This window comes from Cygnus olor, chromosome 2, assembly GCF_009769625.2.
Source record: "Cygnus olor isolate bCygOlo1 chromosome 2, bCygOlo1.pri.v2, whole genome shotgun sequence".
NCBI classification, from domain to species: domain Eukaryota; kingdom Metazoa; phylum Chordata; class Aves; order Anseriformes; family Anatidae; genus Cygnus; species Cygnus olor.
The window spans coordinates 107213121-107238418 of record NC_049170.1 but is presented as its reverse complement, the minus strand read 5'-3'; the positions used below and the strand labels follow the sequence as shown (position 1 = coordinate 107238418).

Sequence of the window (25298 nt, the reverse complement as noted above, 5' to 3'; positions counted from 1 at the left end):
CATCTGCTACTATTCACAGAAAAAATAATGGCATGTGTGGACCTGTAGTTTGACCTAGTGTGGCTGTTAACACACATAAAGAAGAAGACATAGACACAGAAGAAAGCTTCTGTATAAACAAAGCAAACAATATGTTGTGAAATTGTTATTTATTTATTTTTTAACATACCGGTAGTCAATTTTATATCCCTAACATCACTATAATTTAGAAAGAACATAACAACTTCTCTAAGCTAGCTTGCATGCCCTGTGTTTTTGAGTTCTTCACTTCAGCAGCTGTTCTGACCCACTGTCTTGCTATTGGACTGTGAAATGTAGGATGATGGCACTGTAAAGGAAAAGACGGGGAGAAAAAGAAATTCAGTTGTAAAATGGTTTTTATTTAAAATGCATGTAGCTTCTATGCTAAAGCCTAATCCTTGAGCCTTTATTCTGAGTAGTGCTTTATTTCACAAAGAACTTTGTTTACATTAATTAGGCCCTTTCAGGAAAGTGGTGTTACTTACAGTGCACAGAGGTAGGGGAATTAAACTCCTAGTCTAGGCAGTAAAGCACTTCTTGCCTTTTGGAGAACAAATGGGGGACACTTACATGATTTTTGAAATTTAACAGATTGAGCTTCCAAACCACACAAAAGCATTTGCTTTCATTTTGCACTGGGACAAACATTTCAAATTTAAGCAAATTTGGTATCTTGCTGCTTTCTTCGTCGTTTCATACACATTTCCGTTTTACCACTGAGTTTTTCATTGTCTCTTCTTTTACAACATCACCAGCTTGAATTTTACGTTTTGATGGTTACATTGTGAATCAAGTCTATAGAACCGACAGTAGGTAGAACATACAAAAAGGTTTGAATCAAGGAAAAGTCATATAAATTGCTCATGCTTTTTATATGTTTAATTGTAGATCTTGTTAAAGATTGACATATTTTCCCCCTATTTGTCAGTTCTGTGCACAGCATTTGTGTTTATTTTGCTGATATTTACTATGCACATGTATCTCTGCCACACAAAGAAAGCTAAGAAAGGCCATGTTATCTGCAGCATTTTGGGCTGCTATAAGGTTTAACTGTTTTGTGGATTGCTTTTTGTTTTCTGTAACTGGGGCTATTTATTTGGATTTTTTTTGAGGGGGGGACTTTTTTCAAAACTGTCATTCTGCCATAAATCGGTCTTTTGAGTTGCTGAGGTAGAAGGACAGCCCGGTTGGGGAGAAAATGTTTTTCCTGTTGATATACCTAGGAGTATGTTTTTGTTGAGCTCAACCATGTGGGATTGCCTTGTAAGGGATCTGGTTGTATCATGATAAAATAGCTATGTTCCAGGGGCCAAAAAACGACTGAAACAAGTAAACTTTTGTCTAGCGGCACGCAGACACAGAGATCCACTTGTGCTTGCTCAGTGTTTACCCTCCTTCCCCAGAAGTGTTTCCTCCAATACTAGGAACCTTCCCCACAGATAAAACTTTACCTTCCGCAACATCCCCTCCTATTTGTGGGAACTCCGCTGCTCACCTGCTGACTGCCGTAAGAGGGTAAGGTGAGCACATCTTGTTGTCCCATAGCTATTGCAGGAATATTTGAAAGCACTGAGACAGTTACAGTGATCATTACACAATTACAAAGTACGCCACAATTTTCGTTTTTCCACACTTAGTCCAGCCCAGCCCTGCCCTGCTTCTCTCACCCATGCTCTGCCATTGCCACCTCTTTCTCCTGAGCACAGTGGGCAGGACAGCATGGGGACGGACGTCCTCCCTAACACTGGGAACAGTGAGGAACACGAAGATGACTACGTCTGCTTTACTCCTGTCATCCAGCAGCACTCTTCTCTTTCCCCGAGAACGGCAGAGCTGATGGGGGGGGCAGGGTGTGGAAACTGATGTGCGAAGGAATTTTACTAGGGCAGGAAATTCTGCATCTCTGGGATTGAGGGAGAATAAGGTCATCTGTTGATGTGTCCTATTTTCCCAGTTTTGCAGAATAGCAAGTCCCAGAGTCCCTGGAAGCCTGACTGACTAATCTAGAAGTTTAACAGTAACATGATTTTTTTGGTGTCACAAAAGGTTTGAATGGTGCTACCCACATGACTGCTTTAGAGTGGGGGAGCCATGTGTTGGAGTGCTCAAGGCAAGTAGTACAAGTACTTAAAAATAAGCAAAAAAGATAGCTTTCCTCTGTTATTTCCTTGGAAAAAAAGGGGGGGAAAATACTATAGAAAGTATTGTTTTCAATGCCACTAGTAGACACCATATCTTGAAAAGCTGGAAATACATGTGCATAAAGCAATGAAGTACTCAGTTTGGCCCTACATAAACCATACAGTTCATCCCATGCCTGCAAAAATTTAGGTATCTTCTAAAGGAAAACAGGAAAGTTACCTCACTTTGTGCCAAAACTCATTTCATTTGGTGTCAGATCAAGTATTGATATTTTAACTGATATGGCAAGTTCGGATACCAGCTATCATCACTACGATAAAGTTGCTAAGAATGATAATTTCCATGCCCAATATGAAAAAGGCAAATCATGTTTATTCTGGATGTTGTCTCACATATGCTTTTAAACATATCCTTATGGAACTAAGCCTCAGCTTGCAGAGGTTGACTTGAGGCTAGGTAGGGAGCCAGAATGTGACATAGGACCACCACGTTTACAGATTTGCACTAAATCCAGGCAGCTTGCAGTTGCAGTTTCCCCTGGAACTTTAAATGTTGTTAGCAGTAGGATAATGTAAGTGTGGCAGAAAAAAAGTTTCAGGTTCACTGAGCCTGAATCAGTTTTCATGTTTTTAATATTACTAGCTTTTGCTATCTTCACTATTTTTACCATCCTAGTGCCCCAGGAGCCTATTTTGTTTTCAAAGACAAATCCATTATTGTAACTTATGTTAGGTAATTCTAGGACGTTTCTAGGTTTGATGCAATTTGGGCTGAAACCTGATTTTGAAGAATATCTTGTCCATTGTCCAGCAAATCATTAGTATTGGGAAGGTGTCCTAATCACCAAGCTGTCAGGTAAAATTGTACTACCACAAACTGTGTTCAAATGACTTTCATATCCAGCATTAAAAGAAATTGAGAAATGCAATTCCAGAAGTATCAATTTCAGAGAGTCCTCAGAAGCAACAGATGCTCCCTTACTGCCTAAAGTTTGATTCTGCTGGCCCTAACAGGGATTTTTTTTCAAGACACATCACAGTCACAAAATGGTTGAAGTGGGAAGGGACCTCTGGAGGTCAACTGGTTCAAACCCGCTGCTCAAGCAGGGTCACCCAGAGCAGGTTGCCAAGGACTGTGTCAAAGTGGCTTCTGAAGTTCTCCAAGGACAGAGACTTCACAGCCTCATTGGGCAGCCTGTGGCAATGCTCGGTCACCCACACAGCACAGAAGTGCTTCCTTGTCTTCTTCCTCCTGTGCTCCAGTTTGTGCCCACTGCCTCTTGTCACCGGGTATCACTGAAAAGAGTATGGCTCCATCCTTTTGCACCCTTCCATCAGGTATTTATATACATTAAGATCCCCCCCAAGCCTTCTCTTCTCCAGGCGGAACAGTCCCAGCTCTCTCAGCCTTTCCTCATAGGGGAGGTGCTCCAGGCCCTTCATCATCTTAATGGCCCTTTGCTGGTCTCTCTCCAGAGTGTCCACATCTCTTTTGTACTGGGCAGACCAGAACTGGGACCAGCACTCCAGGAGTGGTCTCGCCAGTGATGAGCAGAGGGGAAGGATCACCTTGCTCCACCTGCTGGCAATGCTTTGCCTGATGGATCCCAGGATGCCGTTAGCCTTCTTTGTGGCAAGGGCACATTGCTGGATCATGTTCAGCTTAGTGTCTGTCAGGTCTTTTTCTGGCAAGCTGCTTTCCAGCTGGGCGACCCCAGCATGTCCTGGTGCGTGGGACTGTTCCTCCCTAGGTGCAGAACCTTGCACTTCCCCTTGCTGAACTTCATGAGGTTCCTGCCAGCCCATTTCTCCAGCCTGTCCAGGTCCCTCTGGATGGCAGCACAACCCACTGGTGTATCAGCCACTCCTACCAGTTTTGTGCCACCTGCAAACTTGGTGAGAGTGCACTCTGACCCATCACCCGTATCATTAATGAAGATGCTGAACAGGTTTGGACCCAGTATTGAACTACCCTAGCGCTCCAGCTGTATACTCCCTAGTATATGTCCTCGTTCATGCTCCAGCTGACAAGTCTAGTCCCTCCTGAGCTGAAGTCTCTGAATCTCACAGCAGTAAGTCTTCCCCTGTTGTCTAAGTGTTTAAATTGTTGGGACTTACACCAGAGGTCAGGACTAGAACGCTTCAGTGCCAAGTCACTCTTGTCAATCTAGTTCAATCCTGGTAGCTTTCTCTGGTTCTCCTAGCAGAATTTGGCTTATGGAGTCTAACAATACTTTTATTAATAAGAAATCTGGATAAATAAGAACTTTATTGGACAACTAGTAATTGGCTTAATGAGAGACAGATGCCTGGAATCTTTGTATTGTCTTATAAGGGAAATATTTATATAGAGACTCAAATTTTAAAAAGTTTTGTTTTATGGAGGGATGCAGAGAATAAAGGCATCTGCTGCTATTCAACAGAGCTTTTATAATGTTGGCTTGCCTCAATTAATCTAGCTTGAGCGCAGTATTCTAATGAAAGAAAATGTAGACTAAAAATGTAGAGCTGCAATGTATATAAATCTTGAAATGTCCACGAAGAGCTGATAAATTGCTGTATTTTGCTCAGTTTATGCAAAAGAGAAAATGAAGAAGCAGATTGCAAGAAACAAAATTATACATCAAGCCATTAAACCTCAATCTTCATTACTGAAGAATTGTTTTGATACTCAGCAAGATCAGGGACTGAACAAAAGACTAGCTAGGTGACATGTTTGCAAGGGTCCTGCACATCAGGAAGAATTCCACATAATAATGCCATAGGTGTGATTTAAGTTCAGAACTATGATTATTCCTTTTCTGTTCTTAGAGCTGTGAATGTAAACAGTATCTTGCACTATTTTTCTCTATGACTAACCCTTTATTTGTTTGTTGAGTTTCTTACTGGTTTTCACAATCCATCTGCATTATTGCATGGACTTCATAACTTTGCAGTTTGCTTCCTTACTCCATACTGGCTTTTATATGTTTTTGGTGAATACTATGTTTGGTTTGTTATTTTTCTAAAACTGTGCTGTTACTTGCACATAGTCTGAAACACCATGAAAGTAGAGATATACATCCTTGTTGCACATCTGTCCTGTAAGTAACTAACAACAACTGTAAGTAACTCAAATTGACATCTCCAGCGTTATTGTTGGCTATTGATCTCTTTCTGTTAGTTAGTCCAATACTTACTTCACTGGCAGAGGATATCGAAAGATTGTATGCTGTGTGAGTGATAAGGAAGGAGAAGGAAGAAGAGAAATTTGCACTGGGACTTTTGGAGATCTCCATTGTATTGCACATGGTCAATACATCTTTTAAATCTTCTAAATCTTCTAAAAGCTCTTTAAAATTTTCTTTCTCAGGCATCAGGAATATTCCATGGAAATCCAGGTGACTGTCAGTAAGCTTTTGCACATACATGCTGAAGTGAAACTGTAGTTTGCGTATTGTATGTTTTTACTGATCCAGTGGCAAAATACTGGCACCACATATGTGATGTTAGATTAATGAGGCAGAAGTGGCAGTCTTTAGGAACAACAACCCCTTTTCCCCTCCTTCATTGTTAACCCTGAGAACTTCCACTTCCCTTTATCCATTAGCTGAGTCTGGGTCATTTCAGTAGCCTGGGATCCTGTGTATTAGATACTTGAAAGAACTGTCTGGTTTTTAAGCCTGGTTGATAAATTTTTTCAGAGATACCTCTCTTGGAATTAGAGATGTGCTGTATATACATTTCAAATATCAAAATAGGAAATTTGAGGTTGGCAAGCTGCTGCTACTCATTAGTGCATCTAACCAGGCACTCTTCCTTCTAACAAGTAGTCTTGGGGCTGTATTGAAATGCTGCTGTCTGTCAGCATGCAGTAAGCATGCTAAAATGATTAGGTTAAAAACTGACAGCAACACTTGTCATCATTGTCAATCCCTTTACTACCATGACTATTTTTATGCTGTTTATCTTTATATGCTTTTAAATACTCTGCATCGTACTTGCAGTATAGTTCCTCAGAGCGATGTGGAATTATCTAGGACCACCAGCATATTTTTTCAAAGTTTTTCCCCCCTCACTCCTTTCCAGTAAGTACGGAGCTGTCCAAATGGAAAATGACTGGCAGGAAGCAGTCACAGAGTGGCAACTTGCGGAGGGATGTTTGGGAAAAAAGAGGCATAGCTTTAAAGCCAGAGCCAGGATTTTCAACTAATGAAGGAACAGGAGTTCCCACCACTGTGGAAACCCTCAGTGGCTCTGCTGTGATCTATTGCTGCACTCCCCTGAGCAGAACAGCATAGCAAGCAATAGGCACAGGGGCTGGATGCCAGCCAGGCAAAGTGGGAAATAGACACATAGATTTACACAGAAAATCTTTTTCTTTAGAACAAGGAAAATGATGGACTAAAATTCGAACTTAGAGGAAGGAAAAAGTATCTTTGTGTTTGATAGCAGAGTGTATTTGCAAACAAGCAAAGCAGACACCAAGGCACCAAAGTTTCCTGTGAAGATCAAAAAATGTAACGAACCAGCACAATCAAGTGCTATCATTTTTTTGAAAGGGCAATGCAAATAGACCCTTATTATTTATTTTAGCCTAGCCTAGTAGTCTTATTTCCCTTGAAAAGTGTTATCTTATCCACTGGGAAAAACAAAAGTTTGTGTTCCATCTGTGCACACCAGTGTACTTGGACTTTTATCTTGTATCTTATGAAGATATAAGGGTTGCCCCTTAGCAGAATTAAAACCTTATTATGTGAGCTTTGTTTCTTTCTTATCTTTTGTCCAAACTATATGAACTGGAGTGGCCTAGATACACTCATGAAAACCCTCGAGGCTCACTTAGTGAGCAGACTCTGAGGGGTGCTTTATCACTTTTGAAAGGTTAGATCAGCTGTGTGTACATTACAGCTTGGCTAAAGATAGGAGGGGTTTTGTTCACTTTTCAAATTCAACATTGATTTGCTTTTGTTTCCTTGCCCCACATGCTGTTTTCTGTTACATTAGGGAATTTTATTACATTCAAGGCTATTCCAAATTGCGTGGTTCTAAATCAGAAACAGCATGTCTATACAGAGGATTTTTAAATGTTGCCAGGTTTTCTTTGCTTGGGTCAGTTGATAATTTAAAGAGTCAGGCATGTCTTGTGAATTCTGAGCTCGGCTCAGCTGCCTCAATTACAGTGACTTATTCAGATAAAAACAGGAAAAAAATACTACTGGTTTTGCTATAAATGTGTCATAAGTCACCTTTCTTATCATTGTTACGTGTCCACCAGTTCAATGTTGATCACCTTTTATTAGAAATAGTATTCAACAAGTGGATGACAGAAGTACGCAGGTATTAAAAGAATAGTACCTACTCAAATAATATAGTTACTCAAAGAGTAGTGTCCTGGCCTACAGTGTTGATCAGGTCCTTTTGCCATGAAAAGTATTTCCCCTTAATCCAGAGAGAGTTCCTTGGAATCCTTAAGACTTATTTTATTCATTACATTTATTCATCCAGTATCTTAAGATACCTCTCCTTTTTGGCCTTATTCATCATAGTGATCAGGCTGAATACTTTCTTTTTGTCCCAGTCATTTGAGGCATTCATGTTACCCTTCCAAAGGTGATATAAAAAGTTTAGAATTTATCATAAAACCCTTATCCACACATTCAGTGCACTCTGTAAGCCTGACTCCTGCCACTTTCTGCGTAAATACCTGCATCTTGGTAAAAAGGAATTCTCATTAAGAAATAAAATAACTCCATGCCATCTTTTAGTCATGTAATGTGCAAGTGACACGTGTAAGTGTATCCTTTTGAACAACATAGAGAGTAGGGAGGGAGATAGCAAAGTTAGTGAATAATGAAGCAGATAATTTTGTTCACAAAAGGGTGGATAGTGCCTTTGTGGTGATCAATGTTCTCTCTGTATTTCCCAGAAGAGGTTTCCCATCAAAGCACAGAAGTAGTTGGTATTCAGTGGAGCCTACATAGGTTCACTTTATTGTTTTACAGATGTTACAGTCATGAATGTTGCTCAAGTTCACTGTCTTCTTGAAAATGTACAAGGTATGATAGTTGTGTACAAAACTTTTAATTACATGATGTTTAAAAAAAGTGGGGTAGTAATAGGGAAATTTACTGATAAAAAAGACATGTTGTACATAAAAACTATTAAATTCACTAAAGCAAGAAATGCATTTTCACAAGAGGAAGTAAGCACTTCTTGAGACCAACTTTAACTTTTTTACACATAAGTTAAAAATAATATATCCTGCACATGAGATACAGTGCAAGTGTGCATATTTTACCCAGAGGGTCCTTTCTATAAAAAAAAAAAAAGGATCATAAAATCCCATCAACATAGGATATTTTTCCGCTGGAGATAAATCAGGAAGATTAATGAGGTTAAGTTATTGCTATCTGGTATGCCAGGGAATAAGCTCTAAATTAGAATTTTAATTGTATGTTCTATTGCAGTCCTTCTACTAATTCACATTTCACCATATTTCTAAAATCTTTCCATATAGGGAAGTCTTAAAGAATTTTAAAGGAATGAAAGTAATGGAGTTTTTAAAACTTAAGTAGGTAAAATAGAAATGGTTCGGAAAGCATATAGAATCTAGGTTATCTATCAAATTTTTAGGTGAATCCACAAAATCTTTAAATATTTATATTCCTGCTCTTTAATTGTGCAAGTGAACTTCAGGTGTAGCAGTGTTAGATACGAAATTACATTGATAGATCTCATAAATAATTTGGTTTTAAAATTGGAAGGAAGGTAATTCGACGTTTGCTTTTACACTATTGTTGTTGTTTGAGACCAAATGACAGTGTGGAGACAAAATGGACTTAGATACCAAAGCTCTTCAATCACAGATACATCCAATTTTACAAATTACACGACTTTCCTGTTCTGCAGGAGAGAGGACACAGTCCAATAGAGAAGTCGGGTGGGTCTGCATGGTCGTTGCAGCCCTGCCATGCACCCTACTGCAGCGTCTTGCAGAAAGCGCCTCCCTTATCCTCTGGGTCCTTGCCCCGAGACATCCTGGCCAATGCCAGATATAGGACCAGGCAGAGAATACCCAGTTCTTAATTATTTTGTTCAAATGTACTTGATGCCTGAAAACTAGCTGTCACCATGGCTGACACTCATGATCTGCAGTTCCTAAAGGTGTTCGACAGCTTCATGACTTCCCCAGTGATTGGGGGTCACTTGCATTTAAGTTACCTTTCTACTCTTATAACTCAGCTACTCTCTTATCCTGTAGCATTAACTAAAATTCATATACATTTGCTAACGCGATAATCAGCTAGGGCTAGCTCATGCTAACAGCCACAAGTATATCTATGTTATTAAAAACAGTATGCCAAAACAGTTTAATCATTTTAATATGTTTTCATTATGCAGCTACAGCTTAACTAGAATGGCCAGCTTTCAAGGGAGTACCACAGCCTGTGACTTCAAAAATACAAATGTGCTAGAAAATACACTAATTGAAAGCATCTTGCCTCTGAAAAATGAGCACAACAATACAGCTTGTACCATATTTTGTCTTACCACATGGTTTTGTTCCTGTTTTTTAAAATCTGAATTGGTAAATCATTCTGCAATTGGAGGAGGAGGTGACAGTTCCCCTTCCATTTCCTCAGCATTTAATGTAGGCAATGACTATGATGTTTAGTGCCTCAGAAGACCAGAAAGTCTTTTGCTTTTCTACTCTTTCTCTCAGGTGTTCTGTAAGCTAACCTAAATGCACCCAAGGAGGAAAAGACTGTTTCCTACTTTAGGCAACTCTTTATGCAGGCATTTATGCATCTGTTAATTCATGAATGTTTTTGTTTGGTTGGTTTGGTTTTGGTTTTTGGTTTTTGTTTTTTTATTATTTTGTTTTGTTTTGTTTGTGGTTTTTTTTTGATTTGTTTTTGTTTGTTTGTTTTTTTCACATTAGTTTAAGAAGTCCTAACAACATAAAGGAGCAGCAATCAGGAATAATATCAGAGAGTCACTGTTGTTAGGATAATAATTGTGTATCTGCTTTAGGACTGGTTTGCACCTTTAATCTCACACTCAGGAAATGTTATGTACACTATCAGCCTAATTTTTCCAGAAAATTCCTAGCAGAACGACTCTAGGAGATAACACCAACATATTCTATTTGCGGCATTCTTTATTGTTTTTTTTTTGTTCTTGTTTCTTCCATGTTCAGACCTAGGTTACAGTAACACACTGATAAATGCTTTATAAATGCTGAAGGCAGTTTACATTGATTAGATAGATTTTTACATTGGCTCCTGCAACAGACAGTTTTCAAGGGCAGGCATAGTAAAATGTTTTTTAAAATTCCATTATTTGAAAACTGGACATAATTCTCAATGATTGAAGCTGACAGAGGAGGAGAATCTGATAGTGAATATATTCTCTGGTGACATGCTGTCATCCACAAATTCTTTCAGTGACCAAAGCAATGATTGAAGTATGAAGAGCTGCTTGCATACAGTGAGTTGCCATCAGTGAAATCATTTACCACTGCTCACAAACACTTGGGGTGAGCTATTACCTCCAGGTGATGCATTTTCAATGATAAAATCTTCCCTCAAAGTGACTAGAAGATTAAAAATGTTATTCCATAGCTTGGACCTCTCTGCAGTTTTCTTTAATGTAATAATCCCATGACTCTTCCTTCTCAGTTCCTTAATAATCCGAATTCTCAGTTATCATCAAAATGAGTATAATGATTTCACTTTCTTGTTTCAAAATCCATTTGACATTTTTAAGTAACAAGAACATCCTCATGTGCCAGATATTTTGCAGGTTCCAAATGAGAATTCAGATGATGAAAAAACAATGAACTGACAGATGTACAGACCTTACAAATCTTGCACTGTTCATTAAATGAGCCTGAAGATCTTTGTCCTCCAAACATTTATGGAACTGCTTAAAATATAGGGTGCATTTATTAGGGTTTGTAAATACAAAGAAGAGCCTAACACAACAATAGGATCTTAACTCAGAGTTTAATGGTTGCATTTTCTCCATCTGTAATCTCCACATATAAACTGGGCACAGCAGCAGTAAAGGGTGATATATATTTAGGTAAAACTAGTAATGTATCTTCACTATCCAATTCAGGGCATTTTAGGGATCTAATTTAGATGCTACTCTAAGGACCTATAGTAGAAATGTGGGTTTCTTATATAGCTAATTCAGTTTAGACAAGGACCTCCATTAGTTGCCTGTTCTGGCCTAAATTAGCGTGCGTAACTCAGCATGTAGCTTGAAAAAAAAACCACCAGAGACATTTAAAACTTAATAGGTCAAATTACTCATTTTGTTAAAGTACATCTCAATCTGATCATCTAGAAATAGAAATGGAAAAATGGACAGTAGCAGTAGAGAAACTTAGGGTCATTCAGGATAATCAAACACCATACTGACAGCATAAGAAGTCAGACATTTAAAAACAAATCCACAGATCAGACTTAAGATTATTACACAGGGATGTATACATTTCTTTGTACCTGTGAATAATATGCTTATTTATTAAGTAGGCAGAGTAAGAGTTTTGATGTCCTTAATTTCTCATTTCTTTGCTGGTGATTTTGTAAATGACATTGTAGGAGACTACACCGTTATCACCTAGCAACTATGAAGTATTTTTTTGAAAAAGTTGTCTTGGCTTTGGATTAATAATAAAAATAGTAATTGCACTCAACATTTTACATTTATAGACCTTAAAATGCTTACAAAGATGCATTATTTTTATTATCCTTAATTTGAAGCATGAAAAACTAGGATGGAAAGCGTGGTGCCAGAAATGACAATCATCAGAGCCACAAATTGTATTTTGAAGATCTCACCCATATTCCAGACTCTTCAAACTGTACTTTTATATAGGTCCCTTTTAATATTTTCTGGTCTTATGAATTTTAAATGAGAAAAGGGAATCATTTTTAAAAATCGGTGTTTGCAATGATTATCTTCCCCTCTTATTTGAGATATTGCAGTTATTTTCTAGTCTGAGGGTCACAGTGAATTAGCCCTTGGCAAATATTTAATTTTTAATGGAAACCGCTGCAGCATTGAGTTAAAGGAAGTAAAAACTTCACATTCATCCTAAGATGATCCTGCTGCTGCATCATTGACCAGTTCTCATGTTGCATGTAGTGCAGTTCTGTACATTTTGGTTGTTTTCAGAAACAGTGTTTTATCTTGATTATTGAAATAGTTTCTAATAACAGAATGACAGTAGACATTGCATACTGAAATGCTTGCTACAACAACAGCTGGTTTGAAAAGTATTTCATCTTTCAAATACATCACAGGGGCTGGGTAGCCAAGGCTTTGTGTGATTTGAGTTAAAGAAATATGTATTTTAAATCATTTGAGAAATGTCCTACACACATTTTCAGTTGTCCATTGCCCTTGCCAGACATTTGGTGGAATGAAGCTGTTTGGGAACGTATTTCTTCCTAATATTGCACATTTTTAAGAAACTTTAAGGGATGAATTAGAATGAATAGCCACTAAGATAATGTGTGGGCTGCTGTGCAGCAGTGTCCCCAGAGAGTGATATGTCAGGAAAGACATTAAAAAAATTCTGCAATGAAACGCATATTTCTCACAAGTAAGGAAAGATCTTGACAGATCATCTGTTACGAGGTATCTGCTCTGTTCTTTACTTCTGGGACAAATGGGATTTCTCCTTATAATTCACTGTGGATTATCGTTCTGTTGCAGTTTGTGTAACAGTAGCACATGGGGAATTTAGGAAATGACACTCCAGCTGTCTTTTACAATAACTGTTTCTTTTTATGCTTTCCTACTGTAATACCTCTCCTTTCAAATTATCCTTTCTGTACACTTCCCACTGAAATACCTGTGTGTATCCCAAAAAGAATTTTTAAAAATGGATCTACTTAAAGTCTATTTTCCCTATGTGACAGATTTTATTTCAGCCACTAATTTATTGATTTATATAGATATATACACACACATACATCTGGAGTTATTTTTCTATAATACATGTTCAATAAAGAAAGTGAAGTCAATATATAGGAGCTGGAAATGTAAATCTGTCTCCTAGTTTTCATTACTGTGTAAGATGTGATACAGATGTATTCTAAAGAACAAAATTATCTACATTGCAGATAAATTATCAGGAGATATTTCATCTGTAGGGCCCATTAAACCTTATAGATTGTTTTCTGAAGTTCCAAACAGGTGGAATAAATTGAACCAATACATTTGCAGATGAGAAACAGATGAACTGCCCAAACCAGTACATTTCCTATCATAGATCTTCCCTGAATTTAACACCATACAAAAGTTTCCTCATTGTCTCTAGAGATTTAGTCTAATCGATTGGTTTAAAGCAATTTTTTGAAAGTTCATTAGTGGGACATGGAGAAGCGGAAAGTCCCTGGGAGTATATTTGGGCCCTCCATATTTCAAGGTGTAGGCTTGGAAGCTGTAGCAGTAGGACTCTTCCTCTGTAACAACACATGTAATGCTTAGTGAGTTAAACCCAAAACCACTTGCTGGCCAGTGTCTTATGGATCCATTCTGTGAACTAGCCTCTAGGAGAAGGACTGTAAGAAAACTAGAATTTTCTGCATTTTAGCTGCCTGAAAGGCAAAATCCTGAATAAGATAGCTGGCCAAGGTCTAGATAGGATGAACGATTAGCTTGTTTGTTGTGCCTTTGGAGCTCTGTTGCTGAACGTTTCCATTTCTATTTTGCCTTAACTGTGTTAATTGCTCATCTTCCAGTGTTGTCTGAGAGTAAGTATGAACTTTGCAAGAAATTGCGACATCGGTCATTGTCTTTGCCCATGGAGAGCAATTCCTTGTTCAGTGTGCCCTGACTTCTTGCAAAACTATTTTCCATCTAGCTTGAGTTGAGGGTGCTCTGGGGTTGAAGGGCTTGCTTAAGACACCGTTGGCCAGTAAATAATCAGATAATCACTGACAATTTTGGCAAACAGCAACGAAGTTGTAAATCATCTTAAGATTTACAGGGTTCCACTTCTCTATCCTGGCAGGTAACTGCATTTCTCAGAGCTATACCCAATAGCGATGTCCCATGATTAAGAAGAAACTTACTAATAATAGTGGGTTTTAGTCATTTCAATTTATAAACCTTAAAATTTGTTCTAAGGAAGTGCAGAGAGATGTAGGGCAAACCAATTGAAGCCATTTGGCAAGGTTTCTGTTTTTCTCAAGTTATTCTTTACAAATATTTTAAAAGCAATCCTTGTATTCCCAGGAGTTTTCAACTCATAAGTTGGAAATGACCACTCTAGTGAACATATTAAAAGAAAACTTACTTTAGACATCAAATGTCCCCATGTTCTATTGACTTCGGCAAGAGATCAAGGGTTTATTTTGACTTTTATTCTCTTTACTAATGGTATCTCTGGGATTTGAGCAACAATGCATTTTAAGTATGAGGGCAAAAGACACTGATACTCTATTCACAGACATTATTTTAAAACACTCAGAAAGTGCTGAGGTCTTGTGAGAGGCACAAGCTTCTGTACATTTTTCCCTGTTTAGCTTGAGAGTTAGCTGTTTCTGACTTCTGATACTGAAAAAGTAAATCATGTGCATTCTTGTTCCTCTTGAATCAAAGATGAAATCTTACTGATCATTCCAGTGGAAATGCCAAAACATGAGTTACAGTCTGCCATTGTCCTGGTAGAATTCCACTGGTTCATTTGGCAAGTAAATATTTTTACCTCAGAATGAATGTTTCGATATGAAAGGATAAAATGCATCTACATTAAATGACTTAAAGATGCAGTGCATAAATTAAGAAATTGTGCAAATGCTGTATGTCACAGGCTTGCTTACTGCCCCTTTGCTAGCTTCTGTGTTTTATGTAAATGTAAATATATATTTTGAGCACCTTCAACTTTCTCATTTTTATTGAATTTGTTAACTGTAGCACAAAGGTTGTGTGAATATGAGATAGATTATATCTTTCACAAAATCATATTTTTATTCTCTGACAAAAAAAATCATCTTGCTGGTATAAATTGTTTTTGTAGAAAAGACACATACATGATAGTTGAATCCAACTTTTTAAAAATATGTTTAGATGCATTAAGTATCTGCCAAGAAGTAACCAAAAATTGCGGATATGACGAAAAATAAAATCTGTACAGTGTGTAATTGTGCACTCAAATACTGGAGCAACTCCAGTACTGATGATGGAGCTATTTCAGCTTCAGCTGTGTGTATAAGAGAACTACACAAAGAATCTGGATAGCACGAGTGAAGGACTGTTAGTGTTGCAAGCACGCAACTTTGGAAAAGTCCACTAGCATTTCACATGCAAATAATTCTTCTTGCTGTTACACAAATAATCTCTTGGCAAATTTTAGATAACATTTGGAGCTATGCGTAAAAACCATTTAAATAGGAGAACTGTATTTTTGCTCAATGAAAGAATCAGTTAAATGACACTTCAACAACAACACCTGGGAGTACTGTTTGCCCTTCTCCTTGGTTTATCCATAAGGCAACTGTCGCTGCATGCATTTCTTAATGTTACTTTCCTTCCTTTTTTTAGAGTTTCTTTGAAGGACAGTCTGCACCGTGGGATTCAGCTAAGAAAGATGAGAACAGAATGAAAAATAGATACGGGAATATCATTGCATGTAAGTGTTGACAACATAATTGTGCACTGTGTTAACTTCCTTTCAGAACTGGATGAGAATGGCCACCAGCCTCTTGCTCACATCAGGCTTATATTGCTTTTCCCTAATTAAGAACATAAAAGTGAGGGAAGGAGTTACATTATTTTGAGAAAACTGTCAGATTTAATGCATTTTCTCCACTAGCCTCCTGAATACCTCCCATCCTGTGATCTACATTTGGCTAATAGAGAATGACATCTTTAACCAATGCTCAACTCTGACAGCTCCCAGACTGCTCCTGGCAGCTTAGCGGAAGAGTACCCATGGTCTCATGGGTTGATCTCTTGACATTGGATGTTTGAATGATTGGATGGTTCTGAATGTTGTAGGAATGGACAATACTGCTGCTTAAGTGTTCCTTGATAACAGAGACAGCCATCCTGACTTACCTTCCTAATGCTAGATGGAATCTAAGGAAAAAAACAGGGTATGTTTGTTTTATTTGAAACTGCTAAGTTTGATGAAGATTCGGTATACTGATAATCAAATAACTTTAGAGGATGAGAGTGTGCTTTGGCAAGTGACCCCTAAATCTAGCATTATGCGATTGCAAAACACTGTGTCAAGAGATGCTGTAAATGAACACCAAGGCAGAAAATACAATGCTACTTACTGAAAAATAAATAAATAAATGAAATCTAGGGAAATGTGAATATCATGATGGGCTGTAGCATATGTAAAGGCATTTACTCTTCATGGTTTACTAGGCATGGTTTTGGTTTCTATGCAATCAAATTTTAGTGTAACTAACTTGTAATTTTGAGAGGATATAGCAATACATTAGATGGCTATCCTCATTTAAGTAAAAATACTGAAGGCGTAAAAAAGAATATTGAAGAGCATTCTCCAGCTTTATGTTTACTCTTCCTTTGTGAACTTTCTATTTCCAGTCCAAGCCTGTGAACAATAGGTCTTCTCTCTTAGTCAGTGTTTAGCTTTGTCAGTCACCTCTTTAATGTCACATAATACATTGCCTTTTGCTGTGACTCCCTCTGGCTGAAGTAAACACAAGACTGATAGTGCTGGATGTCTGAGGAAAGGAAGTGATGAGTAGCAACGGGAAAACAAGTAAAAGATATTAGATACACAAATCAATGGCAATTACAAGTAATACTGAAGGCTCTCTGAGAGGGCAAATGTTACTGTGATCATTTGGATCTCAATTTACTTTTAATGTCATCAGTATTTAGCAAAGGGAAAGAGTTAAATGGAATTATCAATAACATTTCCTATTTATGTGTCTATAATACAAATACAAAATTAAAATTAATTAGAGTAAAGGGCAGTATCTTAAAAGAGAGGCTGAAACTGTCCACAGTTTGTCATCTGTTAAATAGATGAATGCAAATGAAGTAGTTAACTGTCTAATTACTTTGTGTAGTTTTCTGCTGATAAATGATTGCTTGGCTTAGAGTCCAAGAGTACAGTTTTAGCAGTCCACTTTTGAAAATTCATCCCAGATAGTTGTTTAATGTATTGGCTTTAGCTTTTAAAGAATTTTACTAAATTGCCTTTTTATGCTGTGTTTAAAGAATTAAAAATACAGATAGTTTAGATGCCACAGATTATGGGTATATGATTATAGTGAAATGTATATTTTTTTCTGTAAAGAGTTTAATGTAGCTTTTTCTGTCCATTTATCCTCTTTGTTTAAATTTTCCCCAAGATACTGTTGTTACATTATTGCTTGTAGTCATTATTGTTCTCTGAGGGAACTAAAACAAAAGCACCAAGCTACCAGCAATGCATGAACTTGTCAAAATGGCAACATGCTTTACATTACCCAAGTGATGTGCATTTAATTGGCTACAAGCATGCCCTACCTACTGTATGAAAGTAGCTACAACTTGTGAGCCTCTATTCAACAAGCTGAATCATGACCACAGTCCAGTCCAGTCCCCTACACAAAACATATTCCTCCCTTATTGAACACAAAAGGCTTTGTGTTTTCTTATTAACAACTAAAAAAATGGCATGAATCTGCTAAATGAATCTTTTTTTACTCAAGAAAAAATTTGTGTCTGTGTAGGGTTATGCATGGATTTTGGTAAAATCTTTCTTTTTTTTTCCTCAGGAGAGATCTTGAGGTAATTTCAGGATGGAAGGGGTTATGTATTTATTTTTACCTAACTCAACATTGACTAAATGAGAAGAGGATATTGATCACAGCTTTTAAAAGCAGCTAAAGATTTTAGCTGAGACATTTCTGAAAGGCTTGATTTGCAAAGAATCAGCAAGGCACTTCCCAAGAAAGTGTCATTGGCTTGGCATGCTAATCAACTGGATACTCAAGGGGCTTGGTAGAGTTCACAGTCTGCAGACTGGCATACACATGTTGTAGGTAACGCGACGGAAGCAAGATTAAAATGTGCATATTAATTATCTATTATCGCCTTCTATAAAGACAAATGAATTCTAACATAACTCATTTTGAAAGCTTAAGTGATCAGTGCAAAATTAAATTTGATAGAGGGTAACAAAATAACAGTGGAAAAGAGAATATTTAAAAGCTACAAAAATGTTAAAGAGCAAGCTAAAGTATAAAGGAACAAAATAACCTAAAAATCTACACAGTTAACATAGAGGCCATTTAAAATCATTGTACATGTTTGAAGAATATCTGGCTTTGTTACTTCTTACGCTTACTAAGACATAAGCTTACTTGACATAAGCATGGGCGTACACACAGAAAGAATTTTTTGTTGTTGACTAAAGAATTTTTTTCAGGTTAAAATGTGTTGCCACGCACCAAGGAATTAACTGGAGTTTTCAAAGCAATAAAAAAGGGAGTCACTCCAGCTCCACTGCAAGTGAATGGGTATTGAACTGTCCATTATTTGAAGAATTGCCAGAAACTTAAGTGAGAATGCAGGATGTATGTGAAGAAAAAAAAGGGCAAAAAGGTTATATGAAGATACAGTTATGAAGTATCTTACTTAGTTTTGCAAAATCTGAAGCAAAAATAATTGCAAGGAAAGAATAGAGTAAATAATAGAAGTAATAAAATAATAATAATAATAATAATAAAGGATAGTGCTGAGTATTACTCAGTGGTATAAATCAGTCTAAAAGAAATAACAGGAAGTTGTCGTTTTTAAGAAGTTACTCAATGGGAAATTTAAGCTTGGTTTGCCCAATATGGAATTCATTGAAACACAAGTCATTAAAGACAGGATTTAGTTGTCTAAACATAGCAGTGCCATTTCAGGTGACCTAGGACATCTGTGCAGGACCAAAAATGTGACAGTTCCCACAAGAGATTCGTGCCATTCCATATCCCAGGCTGTGTAAAATGGCATGAGTGCTTGTGTTTGGACAATTAAATCTGACCCTAAGTACTCCAAGAAATATGAAAGTGGAGATATTTACTAGCCTGAGTTGTCTTGGTAAGAATGCTTTTAAGGAAATGATGCATGAAATGATGAAAATATGGATGAGCAATGAATCCAATCTAGGTTAACTTCTGGAGTCTGTTGACTTCAGTAGAAGTTGGATCAGGTCCCAAAACCATAAAAACAGCAACCATGTCAGAAGATTAGAAAGTTCCTAATGTAGTATCTTTCTTAAGTAAGATGGGCTTTTAGAATTAAGGGCCTGTGAGCTGAACCTCTGTTCTGAAGAAACTGATAAATAGCTTAATTAAGCAGAGAATAGCACAGCACTTGAATAAGAGTAGCTTGATAAGGTCAGGCAGCCATGGGTTATGTAATGGAGGATCACATCTCTATAAACTTTTTGTCTTTGAAAACTGAATAAAACAGCTGAAAAGGATGACCTGATGAACTTAATTGATTTGAATATCCCAACTTCTTTGGAAAAACTCATTCTCAAAGACTGTTGGCTGAAATAATCACAACAAACTAGCAATATACTAGGTGTGTAGAATCTAGAGCTGCAAAGCTGCAAAAAATATATATTTACTATATTTGGTTTACAGCTATGTATGCCCTTGCTCTCTCCCTGGGGAATCCCACGGAAGCAGACTAGGCTCTGAGATCTGTAGTCAATGAGACTTAGATCATAAAAGAGGTTGAAATCAAGAATTTTCCTCTTCCTTTCCTACTCATCCATTTGAAAATCTTTTGACTTATAATTCTGAAACAATGTTATTCTAAGAACCACTTACCCTTTCCTTCCTCCTCCAGAACATGGGCAAATATTATGCTACTTCTGAAAAAAAAATTGTTTTTTTAAACTCCTTCTTGTTCTTTCATTCTTTTTTTTTATCATTTTGGATTTTTTTGAGGTTGAAAAAAAAATAGCTATTGCGAACATGGGTGGCAAGTTTCTCTTGTGCTCTAATGCTTATTTCCTTTACAAGAAAATAATGACAATCAATAAGGTCTGTAGTCAGTTGTAAGTCAGCTAAAAAGTGCCATTGAAAATAATATATAGGTATCTAATTAGCAGGAGGAACTTGTAAATAAAGCAGCAGTAACGAAACTATTTTCTATGTCTCCATCCTTGAGATCATTGACATCATGCCCTTAAATTTCTTTAAAATATTGTTTTATCAACAGCTTGTGTGGCATTCTAGAGAAGCCATTCTGCTTGGTCACTTTTGAACCAAGAGAAGCATGTTCCAAATTCTCAGAGAAGAAAAAGCCCTACCAGCATACTGAGAAGCTTTTATGAGGTGGATGTAGCCTCTAGCACTTCTTAATCACCGCTGTGGCATCATAAAGTAAATGAGGCAGCTGACAAGAAATAAATTCATGCCCTGGTGTTTTGGTTTGGAATTTGGAAATTAGAGTTGGAAGTGTTTGCTAACAGGTAGGATTCCTGGACAGATACAGATGGCCACCATGGAGCAAAATTCAGCGACAAAGTCATTATCTGACTGCTTGTTTTTCGTCATTACTTCATTTTGCTTTCTCCCTTACTGTAAACATAATGAGTTTTTTCTAGAAGCTGTGAGGTAGCAGTATGTCTTGTAGAATGACTCCAGCTGATTTTGAATACTGGCAGAAACATTTCCAAATGAGTAAAACTTAGACAACTTAATTATTTTGCTGACAAAAGGTATGGGGGGTTATTAAGGCAAAATATAATAATAATAATTGCAAATATAGATTCATTGTCTATACAATTTTTTCATGGCCAACAAAACAATCATGAAGTTGCCAATAATGAGATTTTAGTTTGATTTTAAAGTAAGATTTTGATGTCATATTCATTACTGAATGTCTTTAATTGCTTTTTTTTTCTCTCCCTTGTTCCTGTTTCAGATGACCATTCTCGAGTGAGATTGCAGCCCATTGAAGGCGAAACAAGCTCCGATTACATCAATGGAAATTATATTGATGTGCGTATACTGATGTAGTCAACAAACTTAGCATTGTGTTCAAAGAGTCAGCTCTTATTATTCTCGCATTATTCATAATTTCTATTAGTAGATATCACAGCTAATATCAGCTGCTAAACATTGTCGGAAAGTGCTCTCTTTGAAAGCTAGGTGTTCACTAAAGGAAAAAAAAGGCCTCAAAGGTTTTGTCAATAGGCAAATGAAAGGAGCTATTTCCTCAAACTGCCAATAGACTGAAATCTTGCCAGCAACACTGTATGGCTACTTTGCCTGCTGGTGCTTATCTGGGCTAACAAAATGTTATTTTCACTTTCTGTCAACAACTTGGCATCATTCCACATTTAAAAGAAAGCTGTTTGCATATTAATGTGACAAAACTCTGTAATGCCTAATGCAGGGATTTGCAATCTCTTGTCATCTCTGCACTTTTAAGTTGCCTTCAAAGTATATTCTGCAGCTGTTAACCAGTACTTCTAATGCAAGCAAGACATTTCATTAAATATGTAGGCTGTTTAATTATTGAAGGTGGCTTCTTTGTTCATTCTGCATCGTGTTAACTTAATGTTTTACATTAGAATAAATTCTTTAAGAGACAAGGTGTTTTTGGTTGAAAGAATGAACTCAAAAGTAGAATTGAAAATCATTAGAAAGTCAATACTGTCTAAAGTCAGAAATCTATGGTTAGCAAAGATAATTATTATTCACATGGAATGCTAGATGTTTGGCTAAGTGTTGCTTCATAAGAAACAATGTCTGCTAAAGATTTCTTGTTCAGCAGTGACATCTTTGAAAAATGGTGTCATGGTTCACAGTTAAATTTAGTCACCAGTATGAAACGGGAATGTAAGAGATGTTTTTCGGAGTACTAGAGGAACTTGAGCTGTACAAGAAAGTAGGTTTACTTCAGTTTTAGCAATCTGAAGTTGTAAGTCTGAGGATAACTCCTTCAACTGATGTTTGTTAGTACACTCAGGAACCATTAAGTGAAACTTAGATTTCTGCTCAGCCCCTCTTTGTATGAAAGAACAATACATCCACCAGAAGCTAAAGGCAGATATGGAAATGCATTTAGTAAGACATCTCACTAAAATCTGAAGGGAGTAATCTCTGTCATAAAAAGAGAGAGTTTACATTGAAGGGCTACATTTGAATTAGCTTTCAAACTTCCTTTAACATTAAGGATTGTTCTCATTTTAGGCTACTAGTGTGCTCTTGGGTCAGATTTGTTTCTCATTCTAAAATATTAAAAGATGTGAGGAAGAAGAATTTGCACAATAGCCTATTGTAGATACTGATAAAATAGCAGCATAGCAACCCTTTTTTGCCTATGGAAATAATGAGAGGAATAGAAAAGGAGGAGTATGGAAAGAGTATAGCCCTGAAAGACATAATGGGTGAGAACAAAAAAAATCTCTCCCTCATCCCAGCAGATGGCTTCATTGCAAAGTTTGGAGGTTTGCAGACATCTTCCAAAAGCAACTTGAGCATAAAACACAGCATTTTTCATTTATAATCTTGCTAGTCAGATTTCCATTGGAAATTCTCGTTTACTACTACAGAAGCAGATGCTATTTTTCACTTGCATGGAGTTATTGTTGCTGTGTTGTCAGAATAAACGTGTTAATACTATGAATTTTTTGTGCATAAATGAGAGGGGGGCAATGGCTATACTCTATTTTTCCCAATGCTTTTTTTTTTTTTTTTTCACTGAGAAACTGAATCATTTAATCCAAGCCACTACGGATATTAGATAACACACAGCAGAAAAAAAAAAATCTACTCCGTAGCTATCCGAAGAGATCTCAGTTTGTAGAATTCCAGATTTTGCTTCCATGACATGTAGAAAAATCAGTTCTATAATTTCTGTTATGTTTTCTCTAATATTCATACTATTTTCAATTGCTTTGAGTCTTTCCTACTTTGCTTCACTACAGTCCCTCTTGCTCTTTTACAGAGAAATTGCAATGGCATGAAAGCTTCAGCTTTAAATTCTTGCCTTTGTTGACTGACAATGGTACCTAACCATTACAGAAAGATTAAAAGTGGTATAACTGAATTTATCAACATACTAGTGCATGATCTAAACCTTTGGTGACATTCCCATCACATCATAAACTCAAACACAATAAAAGTGGTATTGTTCCCTGTTGACAACCTATTCAATGTTGTGAAGATCCATGGAGTATTAGTCTTTATTGCACAGCCAGCTTGTGTTTAAGTTGCTCTTGCCATCAGAGAAATAAAGAATTGCTTTGTTTTTCCCATTTAGAGGTGAACAAGTTTATTCATACCAAACCATTTAGTCAAAGAATTTGCCCTCTTTTTTAATGTTCAGGAATAAATCATAAACAAATCGCAGAGGACAGAGTGAACATCCCGGCACCCTTTTCAGGGCTGAATGCAAATCGAGCATTCTTTAGCTGTTAAAAAAGGGACAGACTTTTCAGTAAATAGCAATAGCTTGAAGGTATGTATCAGCCTTCATGAGCATCTCACACTATTAGCTGCAAGTGCTAGAGAGGATTTTGTGCTGTTCGTGTTCAGCAGATCCAACAGGAGACTTAAAGAACGTATTACTTCTGTCCCCTAATGTACAAGGATGCAACTTCAGTATCTCGCAGAAAACACATTTGCTTCTTGTTCCCCTTCTCTCTTGCTCTTCCCCTGCTGGAAAGAAATTCTGAATTTAATATGTCACTCTTACTGTTGTGATTTTTATTAAAAACTACTCTAAATGAAGTTTCACTAGTAGCAACAGACAAGGTGCTTATAATATTTTTTCCAATTTATTTTAGGGTTATCATAGGCCGAATCACTACATTGCTACACAAGGTAAGTGTCTTACCCTTTGGTTTTTGCTATGAGAAGCTAAGAGGTCAGTATTCAAGACAGAATAGGTTCAAACACCTAGGTAAAAGCAAGCAAACTAGATTGTTACTATCTTATTTTCACATATTTCAAGTAAGTAGTCCTTTATGTTTGTATTCAAGTAGGTTTTGTGCAGAAAAGCAAAATTCATCCTTTTTAGCAGAAGTTACTCAATATCTTGTTACTCATGAAAAAAGAAGTAAGTCAAGGGGGAAACACTTAGTAAACTTCAGAGTGACAACAGTGATAACAAAATGTATATTCTTGTATTCAATGATATCTAGGCTTCAGGTCTTTAAACTGGGAAATACTTTATTTGACAAGTTTTAGTAGAGGACCCAAAGACACATTGCTCTTGCAGGGCAATTCTTCAAAAGGATCTAGAGAGAGAATTTTACAGACCATCTTTTAAAAATTTGTTTGTGAACAAGAACCAACAAGATATATTCGCCCATTCTGATGCAGTTCTTACATATTTTTTGGTCAAGTTCAGAGCTGTAACAGGTGGGAAAGATGAGTCTTCTGTGACTGCTTGATCATAGTATTGAACATCATGCCAGACTCTTGCCTATATGCTAAGATAGCATACGTGTGACAATTTGATCGCTCCTCCACTGCTCAGAGGGATTCTCCTCTGCAATAAGTATTCTGTAACAAAGCTTCCTGGATTTTTCAATGGACCTGAAGAAGTTGAGCTACACCCACATACATTATTTCAATATTTGTCCAGCCTTCTAAGAGTTCCAGCTAGAGTACTGAGAATAATATACTCGGAATAATTGTACCATGTGTTGGATTTAGGAGTGATATATACTTTTTAATGACATTTTATCAATGCAGAGAAAAAGCTGGCCTTGTCAAATAAGAGCTCTTATTGTGAATTCATTTGCACCCTAAGGGGGGCAAAAACTCCACTGCAGCCCCCAGTCCCTACTTTTATCAATGGGAGGCTACATATCTCTTCCTTTCTGCACTTCTAGTTCTGTACTGCTAGCTCAGGCTAGTCCCAAATGAGGTGCTATTGCTTCACATGACAGGGGGGCAGGATGCAGAACAGCCTTACCACCATCTTACAATTTTAGACCAGAATTAGAATTGGAGGTCTTAGACCTTGAGCCATTAAATGTGCTTCATCTTTCACTTCTGTTAGCCACCCACCACATCTTTCTACATATAAGCAAGAGAGTAAACTAGGACAAAAATAGAGCATGTGTTTAATTCACTTTAGGCCTTCACAGTCTCCTTTTCTGAGAAGTGGATTGTTCCATTTAACCTTTACTTGATGGTG

The 25298-nt window shown here is 37.1% G+C and overlaps 1 protein-coding gene across 13 annotated transcripts in view; it reads left to right on the top strand.

Annotated features, from left to right (window-relative positions):
- PTPRM (protein tyrosine phosphatase receptor type M) overlaps nucleotides 1–25298 on the top strand; it is a 484682-nt gene that overhangs the window by 407977 nt on the left and 51407 nt on the right. For all 13 annotated transcript variants that reach the window (XM_040550056.1, XM_040550055.1, XM_040550065.1 and 10 more), the window contains 3 exons: nucleotides 15711–15798; nucleotides 21066–21142; nucleotides 23938–23974. In XM_040550056.1, the coding sequence (XP_040405990.1) occupies nucleotides 15711–15798; nucleotides 21066–21142; nucleotides 23938–23974 (202 nt within the window). The remainder of the gene's footprint in view (nucleotides 1–15710; nucleotides 15799–21065; nucleotides 21143–23937; nucleotides 23975–25298) is intronic.